Source organism: Aphis gossypii, chromosome 1 (assembly GCF_020184175.1).
Source record: "Aphis gossypii isolate Hap1 chromosome 1, ASM2018417v2, whole genome shotgun sequence".
Classification (NCBI taxonomy): domain Eukaryota; kingdom Metazoa; phylum Arthropoda; class Insecta; order Hemiptera; family Aphididae; genus Aphis; species Aphis gossypii.
In genome coordinates, this window is record NC_065530.1 from 57,460,071 (window position 1) to 57,471,182 (window position 11,112).

An 11,112-nucleotide genomic window follows, 5' to 3' on the forward strand; every position below is an offset into this window, starting at 1 on the left:
TCACACATATCACACACGTGAAAAATTATTATTATATTTGATAAGAATATATTATTACCACAGTTTAGATAAAAAGAATAATATTATTGTGGACGGTGCTTTGTCGTTAACCATTACGGTTACTATAATATATTCTCTGATAGAGCAAGACAGTGGTCTTGATCACAGAATATTATATTGTATAGATGTATACATACATTAATATTAGTGGAGTATTTATAAGTCACTTTAGACGTAATTCTATGACATTCTGAGCTGCGGACCAAAGACCATGGAAGTGATAATAGTATGTATACCATTGATAAGAAGAAAGTTGATTCACATCTTCCATCGATTGTGTTGTGTTTGTGCTGTTGTGTTGAACGGTTGTTTTTTTCGATTCATCTCTTAGAAGTTATTTTTGTTTTTAAATTTTTAGAACACTGCAATATACCTATTATAATTTATAACTATCTTTTCTTTTTTGTCAGTGCCGTAAAACCAGATCATAGGCTCACTGTCTAAAATATGGACAAGGACAACTATACAAATGAAAATAATACTGTAGATTCTGAACAACTATTCTTTAAGATTAATAACAGACAAGTTGTATTTAAAACGGACAAGCGAACTGTTGAAAAACTAGACGATGGTATGTTCAGAAATGTGTACATAATAGTTTTGGCTGATATTTATTTTCGATTTTTGTTACATTATTTATATTTAATGTATTACCAAATGTTCCTCTATAAACCTGTGTGTGAAGTCTTAGGTTTAATTTTTATTATAAACATTAATGATATAAATTTTGGTTATAATAATTTTTAATTAAAAAAAAAAAAATAATAGTAATGAACTATCAACATGGATGTGTAATATCAGTAAAATGCAAAACTCTTGTTATCTATTAATATTAAGTCTTATATTACTGAAATATATTTTAACTAATGTTACTGGTTACTATATTTTTTAAACAGAGTCTTGTCTAATATTCAAAAATATTAATACAAGGAATATTGAAATACCTAGATATCTATATAACTTTTTTTAATTGATATATTACAACCAAAAACTATAATAATTCTGTGTTACAACTTAGAATATATTAATTAGTAATTATATTCAAAGAAGATATTCTATTTTACAAAACAAAAAAAAAATAAAATAATAATAATTAGCAGAAAAATTGTATTAAAATTTTACTTGCATATGGTTCATATTTATTAAATAGTTAAGCAAATATGTCTGCTAAGTTTTTTATTAAAAAATTATGTTATATTCAGTGACATTATTATTTTACATTTTTAGAAGAAGTATTGATGAATTATGTTAAAGCTATAATTAATTCAAGAATGTTAATGTCAAATGGCCGAAATTTAATCAATTATCCAGTGAATATTACAAGAACAGATGATTTGGATACATCTAGTTCATTTATTGAATTAGAAGTTTCTACTATCGTACAGGATGACGGTGTTGAAGAACTTCATTGTGCTCTTTTAAATGAGTATGTATTAGTTTTTTAGGTACCTATATTTATTTAATAAAACTATACACTAACTGTTGTTTAATAAAACAGTACTTTTAATCTATTCCATATTATTAAAGTAGTAAAAATGTGAAAGAAATATTATGTAAGTTGTAGAATAAAATAACTTATACTTATTTTTAGTGGAACCTCAAATGAAATTAAACCTTCTATTGATCTTAAATCTGTCATTGTAAATCAAAATGATACAGAAATTAGTACATGGAATGACTCATTAATAAATGAAACTTTTATTGCTGATAGTAGTAGTAAGTAAATTTTGTTTTCTACCCTATCCAATTTGTTATATAATTTATTTTACATAAAAATATAATTTACTTAAATTATGATTTATTTATAATTGATACATTTGTAATTAAAACTAATTATTTAATGTTTAGTGCCAGCTTTAAAATGGTCTACAGAAATGACTTCTTTATTGATTGCTTTGCGTGGTAGTCTTAATGAAGAATTTAACTCATCAAAATATAAATTTAAATTATGGGAACTGATTGCGCGGCGGATGAGTAATAGTATGCCCTCAGTAAAAGTGACAGCTAAAGATTGCGATGATAAGTGGAGAAATATAGCAGCTACATACCGTAAAAATATTGAAAGAATTAAATACATGGGAGATTTTAGTGTACGGTGGGAACATTTTTCTGCTATGGATGAAATTCTTAGAGGCACTGATGAATTAAAAATGCCAGACTCCTATATTGAGGTGGACAAGATGATTGATCCTGTAAATAAGACTTCTGAAGTTGACATCGATATTGATGCAGAAAAGTATATAAATTTTTTTCTAACAACTATCAACAGTGTTTGTAAAATTTTAGAATAGGTTTTTTATTTTATTGTTCCATAAATTATTTGAGATAAAAACAAATATTTAATTTAAATTAATATTCACCAAATATTTGATTAATTTTTTTAAATAATTTAAAATATATATTTACAACACTTAATATTAGAAATGAGAATTTGACTGATTACTACAGTATGTATTTGTTTCCAGTACCAAAGAAGCTATGAACACAGAGTCAAATGATGATATGGATTATTTCTTTTTGACTTCAACAACTAATGCAAACAATGGTATGTTTGATTAAAGATTAATTTTAAAGTATATTTTCATAATTATTATTTATTATAGACATTTAATTGTAGTCTGCTTAGCGATGAACATTATATTTTAAAATAATTAAATAATAAAAAATTAAATTTACAGTAGTGCTGTTGATTTTTTTATAGAAATACGATTATGGACTCAAGAAATGATACTTCTTTTATTTTCATTACGACGTTCTATGGCAGATCGTTTCGACCATGCAACCAAAGAAACAGAAAAAGATCTATTATGGTATGAATTGGTTACTAAAATGAACAAAAGTCTTGGTGGAAACACTGACATTGAATCATATGAAGCAGAATCTTTATGGAACCAATGTGTAGAACAGTATGAAGAAAATTTAGATAAATTAAAAGCGGAAGGACCTCAAAATGTAAAATGGCCATATTTTGCCATTATGGATCAAATGTTAGGTGGTACAATAGAAATACCAGATGTCTGTCATCCACGTCCAGGTGAAGATTTGGTGCCTGTTTTTATACAGGGTGTTTGGAAACAATCTGAAGTACGAGAAATATTAAACAATTACAAAGTTGATTCTAAGTAAGTTGAAATATTGAAATAATGTAATCTATAAAATGAAATAAATATTTATAATTATGTTTATTGATTTTAGTGTGAATATTGATGAAGACTCTGATGCTAGCGATGAAAGTGTTGTAGAAACTAAAGCTGGAGTGAAATGGCATCCAGAATTAACCCGAAAATTAATACATTTACGCTCTGATGCAGAAAATGAAGTGAAAAAATGGATTCGTAAACCAAATTCAATATGGACTGTAGTATTAAAGAAATTCCGTCGTATCGGCATGGTTTTGTTAACTGAACAAGATTTAGAGAATAAATGGAATAGTTTAGTTAGAGCATATAACCGCAGAGTGGCTGGTATCAGCAAAAGGTCTAAAACCCATTGGCCATATTTCAATGGGATACAGAGTGTGATGAGTAGCATTGTTGAAAATGAAAGTGCTCGTTCTTCAACTCTTACACATGATGGCAGCAAGTCAGATCAACCACCTGAATGGTTCATTAGTTATATGAAAAGAAAAGAAGCTAGTGATGCATATAAACATGAACAGTTGAGAAACATGCTAGTTGATATACAACATAGTCAAATGGAAAATAGAAGATTGATATTATCTATTTTTAAGAAGTTATAATAAATATCCTAGTCAAGTTTGGTTATTTTACACAAATGTGATTATAGAAACATATATTTTTGTAAATATATTATTTTTATTGTTATATAAGGCTGATAGCTAAATTTTAGAGAAATATTAATTATTTTTTTACAAATTTATTGAAAAAAACAATGTATATCATGACTTAAAGTGAAAAATATTTGTAATTTTGTATCTCATATTTTATCAAATGATGATTTTTATTGTTCTAGTTAAATTTAGTATCATAGTTTGTAATATACTATTAATTTTGTTAAAATTTAAAAATTGTATTAAAAAAAAGTTATTTACATTCTTTTGTTTTAAACTTAAAATTATCTTAATTTATTTTAATAGAATAAAAATGATTTTGATATTTATAAAAACAGTATTTAACTTTCTGACATTGTGTTTATCTTATATTCAACTTTAATTGTTTCATGTTTGTTATTCATACTATCTTCTATCCTCAAACCTAAATCGGCTAAACCTATTGTAAAATTCCTAAAATATAACATATTTCACTATACAAGCTTCAGTTTGTTAGTATTTTAGACTTAAATATTATAATAATTTTACATAATATTTTAACACTAGAGTGTATAGTGTTTTTATTTTTTATTTTATAATTCTAGGGATACGGTCTTTTGCTTGTTTTGCTTATCAACCACCTAGGTAGGCTAGGGTAATTTTTTAATTAATTAATGAAAATAATTATTTTTTTAAGTTAAAAAAAGAGTTACTGAAAGTTATTATTTATAAAAATTAGTATTTTCTAACAATTTTCTAAGTCATAAAATTGTGTACCTTTTAATTATTGCAATTTTTGGTAGCACTGATATACAAGGGAAAATGAATCCGCTTGTAAATATCGTGGAAATTATACTAGTTCGTAATAATGGTGATAACAAACCATGTCTTATCATAGTATAAATGTTTATTATCAATAAATCTGTCTAGATATAATTCATATTGTTAAGTAATTTGTTATAATACATTTGAGTAATGCTCTGTGCGAGACTATAGTGAGTACCCATACGCATTATTAATGAAATACGTTTAAAACAAGTCAAGTTCAATAAATTATCAATTATCTATCATCGCAAACTTGAAAAGTGAAAAAAACTATTTACATTAATTTGTTATATTAATCAGTTTTTTTGTAACTGTTTTAACATACATATAGCAACTTTAAAATGGTGACTTCTATTACTTCAGATACAGAATTTGACGCTATAAAGTATGTACTTAATAATAATTAATTATTATTATTTTTTTTTATATATAAATCTACTGATAAACACCTTTATTAGTGAGTATAACAAAATATAACATACTATGGATTGTTAAGTAAAAATAAAACATTTGGTAGGTAGGTAGGTATAGTTAAATGAGAGATGAAATAACAATAATAATAATAATATAATATAATATTGTATTTTATTAATTAAATAATAGGTAATGTTTTGAACATTTGATCTCTACCTAAAACTGGAGTAGAAGCAATATGCTACTTGAGGAACATAGTATTTTTATAGCACATTAAAATGTTAGAATAGTTATAATGCAAAGCTTTATTTTGGAAATGTTATATTAAAAATTTCTAAAAAAAAATTAATGTCCAAAATAACACTTAGTTTGAACACAATTATCTGCTGTTTATTGCTGTATAATTTATTTTTGGCTGGACTGAAGAGTAAACTTCTAGTGCAAAAAAAAAAAAATTGAAAATTAATAATATTTCCTTATACTGATATAAATATTTGTGAGAAGTTTGTGTTCTTAATATTGATTCAAAAACTAAGGAAAAATTATTGATATTGACGAAAATGTATTTTCTAAGTGCAAAAATAATACATGTAGAATACTTCCACAATAATCAATTTTCGGAAGATTATGTTATGAAGCTATAAAATGTTTTTCCAGATTCCTGGTTTAACCAGGTCTACTCTTCTCAATTCAATATTATTACAGTATACAAAAGTGTACAACAATTTATCTAGATTCTTGGCTGGAATACAACTCTAATGAACTTGAAAAAGTGGGTTTTCAATATTTTACTGTAAACCACATCAAAAACTTTGTAGATCCTCTAAGTATGTACTCTACTTAGGCTAACCTAAGAAATAAAAGGTCCCTGGGGATCAGCTAAGTAGAATAACAACAAGCATTGTAATTCAGTATCTTATTATTTTTATTATTTATAATCATATGTAGTTGAATTAATGTGGCAACAAAATGTAAAAGAATGTAAATTCATCAACATTTTTAAAACAATCAAAACACAATTTCTTACAATACTAATAAATCCTCTATGATTGTAGTAAATTTTTTTCTTACATTCAATTTTATTTATGTTAAAAAAATTAAGTATGATTTGTCAATGGAAGTAAAAATTAAGTAATCTGTAATAATAAGCAAATAAACAAATTTTGGTAGTCTTAGATAATAGGATTGTGATGTTTCACAAAACAAAGTAGTTTAATATAACAGGAAAGTACCTACCTCATATTTAATACAGTATTTTTTGGTTTTCAGATCAAATGGGTTGTCTGTTATTCATTTCTATGCTGATTGGTCAGAACCATGCCAGCATATGAATAGCATCCTAGAAGATTTAGTTTTGGAAAATGAATTCCGGGTAAAATTTTTTAAAATATTTGTATCAATAAAATCAGTAAAATATTCTTTGAATATTTCAGAATATTAAAATTGCAAAGTGTTTAGCTGAAGATTTTGCTGAAATATCATTAAAACATAATGTATCTGCTGTACCGAAATTTATAATGTTTCGTAATGGTGTTCAAGTTGATGTATTAGATGGTGCTGATCCAATACAGCTAAATAAAAAAATTCAAGCACTGGTACTTTTAAATTTTACGAAAGCTTATATTTTAAGATGTTCTATGTATTTAATTTACATGTTTAGTTGACTAAAAGTGACAAAACAGAGCAAAAGGTGGAAGACATAAATTTGAGACTGAAGTCATTGGTAAATTCTGCTCCTGTCTTGCTTTTTATGAAAGGATCAAAGTCTGAGCCAAAATGTAAGTTTAGTACAGCAATTGTAAATTTACTTAACGATATTGGTGCCGAATTTAGTACATTTGATATACTACAAGATCAAGTTGTTCGAGAAAAATTGAAAATATATTCCAATTGGCCGACATATCCACAGGTGAAATTAATTTAAGTGTTTAAACTTAGGTGAGTATTGTAATATTATTTTACAAATGATATGTTTTTGTAGCTTTATATCAATGGTGAATTGATTGGAGGATTAGACATTGTGAAGGAATTGAAAGAGAATGGTGAGCTGAATGATCTATTAAAACTAGAGAACAGTAAAGCTAATCTTAACGACAGGTAAATTAATTAATTTTGGTAGAAATATATTTTTTTATTATAAAATTGTTTATGTTTGTACATGATAAAAAGTCAAGTTTACTTACTTAAATTACCTCTTTTAAAATGTAATTATATTTAATGTAAATAACTCTTTGTAATAAACATAGATTATTTTATATTATATAATTATTATCTTATCTATATTGGATTATATTATTAATTTTCAATCATGTTTTATAAAGTTTGTATCAGTATTTATTTTTTATTTTAGGCTTAAATTACTTATACATAAAGCTGATGTTATGGCATTTATTAAAGGGAACAAACAAGTTGCACGGTGTGGATTTAGCAATCAGTTGATTCAAATATTAAATCAAACAGGGTTAGTATTAAATAGCGTTTATTAAGTATAAATATAATACTTTGTTAAAATATTATTAGGTTATTACTTATTATTAATATAAAATTATATCCAACAGTATTGATTATGAAACATTTGATATTTTGTCTGATGAAGAAGTTCGGCAAGGACTAAAAGTTTATTCTGATTGGCCAACATACCCACAAGTTTATGTAAAAGGATCATTGATCGGAGGTTTGGATATAATTAAAGAATTAAGAGAAGGCGGAGAGTTAATAGCTACTCTTAAAGGAGAAATATAAAAAAACAAAAAATAGTTTGGTTTCTAATTTTTTTCAATTGATTATTTAATTGATGTAGTTTAATATAATTTGGCATAGAATTATCAAAATAAAGACTACTGCAGTCGCCAAATAAGTATTGTAATGATATTTAAAATATTTACAAAATGATATGACTTATATTTACTATTAATAAAGTTTTTTAATGCCAAATACGTTCTAATTATTTATTACTAAATATTATCAAATAAACAATATATATTTTTATTGGACCTAATTTTGATAAATTTGTTACTTCTTAATTGATGAAGTGGCTTTTCACATGCTTCTACCTGAAATTTGTTTTCGAAAAATATAATAATACAAATATTATTATAATAACAATGCATTCCTTTATTGTTCATAAGTCATAAAAACCAAAAAAGTTGTTACACTTTTTTTTCACAAATTATTTATTAAGTACATGGTACAATTTAGTATTTATTAGTTAAGTACCTAGTTTACTTTTTTAACAATCAATGGCTCTTTATTATTAAAATAATATTTTTTATGATAATTAATATTACTGATCTACAGGGTTGGATACAGACATTGTCCAAGGGAGGGGGGAATAGTTAAAAAAATTATTGTGTACCAATACCTACCTATTCTATTATTATGGTGGCAAGGGGCTATGACCCCAAGCAAAACTTTGCAATCAATTTGTCTATCCCCTTTAAAAAAATTCTGAGAATGCCACAGAGTATTGTAATGGTAGGTATTAACTGTAGGTTTTTTACGTTTTCTTGCAGTCATAGTTCTATATCCATACTAATCGTATAAAATGAAGATCTAAGCATGGTATTCTATAGAAGGTAGTTGCAGCTTGTAATGCCACAATACCATGCGAACACAAATGTTATGGTCGTTAAAATAATATGTGTTGTGGACGAGAATGTATTATTTTGTATTGAAACTAGTAAAATGTATTGGTAGCTATCAAGGAATGTCTGTTGTATCAAGCAAATGAATCAAGATAAAAAATGTTTTCAAATTTATTTTTATGATTTTGACAGCTATTCTTATAAATAATCATTCATTAATGAACATAATATAGTTAAAAATCAATTGAGTTTATAAGTCAGAATATATACTGTAATATCTTCAGCATACAATAACATAATTTTATTTGACATATTTTGTCTAAACCTATTTGGGTGAAGGTACTTAAATCTAACTGGGGAACCACTTTGTGCTACTTGGTCCTAGCACTCATAGATTTCACGCCCGATTTGGATTTTGAACTTAAATTTAAAATATTTGTTTGACATTTATGTTTACACGTTTTATAAATAAAAATATTAATATAAGTACAAATTTGCATTATTAAAACTAAAAATTAATTTAGTATTATATTACCTACAATGTTTAGGTTACCTAGTTTTAGTTGATTTTAAAAAAAAAAATTTTTATTAAAATGGGTATTTTTTTTAATTGAATGAGCAATACGCATATTGAAATGGGAAAAGGGATGAGAGGCAAAGTTTCTTCTGCGACTCTACAAGTCTGCTCAGTGGACTATTAATTATTTAGCGCTCCACATAACTTGACATCTAATGTTCCCCTCTATAGCTCTATATGAAATACCTACTGCACATTAATATAAATAAATAATATTTTATTATATAGGTAAATAATAATAATAATATACATATGTATATAATATATATCATTATAATGATTTTATAATTAATGGCACATAATAATAATATAGGTACCTACACAATTATAAGCGTATTGTTCAGTTATTTTTGTAAATTAAATTGTATTTTATGTACCTATACCTACCTTTATTATAGAAGGCACCTAAATAAAACATTAGTGGGTTTTCGAAACAATACTGAGGTCGACCTACGGCAGCTTTTATAATAAATTAATTTCATTCATTATAAACGAATTTTTTAATGAATATAATATGGGCACGTTACGACGCATTTAATTATGCATCAGAAGGTTCGCTCTTTATAAGAAAATAAATAATATGTTAATTAGTAATTTACTAATTTCCTATTACTTGATCTCTTTGTAGTTTGTGTACTGTATAGCCATAGCGTATAGGTAAGCTAAATGTGAAGACTTAAAGAATGTAAAAAGTATTGTTGAAGATTTTATTCCAGCGATTCACCTGTTGTAGCTGGCAGCTATACTTATCTATATTATATTATCTTTGCCAAGATGTATTTAAATATACCTTGATATTTGTGATTACATGCCATACAAAGTGATAGTTCTTAAATGCGTCTAAATCAATCTGATTTCCACATGTTGACATTCCTGTTTAATATTTAATAATATTACATTGAAGAATAGATGTATGGTTCTATCAGAAAGCTGGACCAAAACACTTTTTTTTTTAATTTCATTATAAAGTCCGTCAAAAATCTATTGTTGCAAAGTATTCCACTTGTATTATTTTTGCGCTTAGAAAATAAACCTTCTTTTATCTTAACAATTTTTTGTGTTCTTCAATTTTTGTTTGATTTTCCTAACCTTTCCGAAACATAAAGTTCCTGAAAATAGCTATTCTAGTATGTAGAAATATTTTTGTTTATTTAGCTGCAGTTTTCTTTGCACAATATTATAATATAGCAGTTGGCATTGCCGTCCAAGCAATAATAAATCGTACAACGCCACTATAACTGTAACAAACGGAAGATTGCAGTACCTACTAAAAACAAGTATTATCTCGTACTTTAACCTTTTTTTGGCGATTATTTAGAAAAAATTTCCTATATTTGAGTTTTCCAAAGTACAGACAGTATGGTTGCTATAATTTTGCATCATTACCATTCTTACATTATTTTTGAGTAAGGAAAACACCACGCTTTTGAAGCAACCTTACTGCTTCTTCTTTAGTTGTAGCCTGTAGGTAGAGACTAAATGCTTATAATATTATAATATTTAATAAATAAAAATGTTTTATAAAAGAAAATAATTGGATTTTAACTATACATGTATATAATGCACATATTGTATATAATTAACTACACTTATTTATAAAAAATATTTTACGGATTAGGTTGATTGCAATATTTGTAATGATATATTTTATTTTTATATTTTACCGTGTTATACACATACGAATGTGCGATTTCCAAATTATTGATTTTTTTCTACAAGTTTAAAAACGTCCTTGTTCTGGGAAAGAATGTGGTGAGCGAATATCTGAACCTGTCGCTTGTTAGTTGTTAAAGTCTGATTGGAAGGTAATCAATTTTAAATAATGTAAATTGCATATTAGTCAATACTATTAAAACGATATAACATATAAAAATTACTTTTAA

General features: G+C 25.7%; 2 protein-coding genes across 4 annotated transcripts; both read left to right on the forward strand.

Annotated features, from left to right (window-relative positions):
* Window positions 1-128: 128 nt before the first annotated feature.
* On the forward strand, window positions 129-3,869 carry LOC114119597 (uncharacterized). Of its 3 annotated transcripts, none has more exons than XM_027981197.2 (8): window positions 129-286; window positions 471-631; window positions 1,288-1,486; window positions 1,652-1,776; window positions 1,909-2,296; window positions 2,526-2,605; window positions 2,762-3,182; window positions 3,256-3,869. In XM_027981197.2, the coding sequence occupies exons 2-8, from the start codon at window positions 508-510 to the stop codon at window positions 3,797-3,799; spliced, it is 1,881 nt and encodes a 626-aa protein (XP_027836998.2). In that variant the 5' UTR covers window positions 129-286; window positions 471-507; the 3' UTR covers window positions 3,800-3,869. The 3 variants fall into 3 exon arrangements, with proteins under 3 accessions (XP_027836998.2, XP_027836999.2, XP_027837000.2); XM_027981198.2 differs by having other exon boundaries at window positions 155-393; XM_027981199.2 differs by lacking the exon at window positions 129-286 and adding an exon at window positions 348-365.
* Window positions 3,870-4,821: 952 nt separating this feature from the next.
* Window positions 4,822-8,002, forward strand: LOC114119610 (glutaredoxin 3). Its single transcript, XM_027981220.2, has 7 exons — window positions 4,822-5,039; window positions 6,338-6,440; window positions 6,502-6,663; window positions 6,729-6,977; window positions 7,050-7,165; window positions 7,419-7,529; window positions 7,627-8,002. Exons 1-7 carry the CDS (start codon window positions 4,996-4,998, stop codon window positions 7,808-7,810), a joined length of 969 nt encoding a protein of 322 aa, XP_027837021.2. The 5' UTR covers window positions 4,822-4,995; the 3' UTR covers window positions 7,811-8,002.
* Window positions 8,003-11,112: the final 3,110 nt, after the last annotated feature.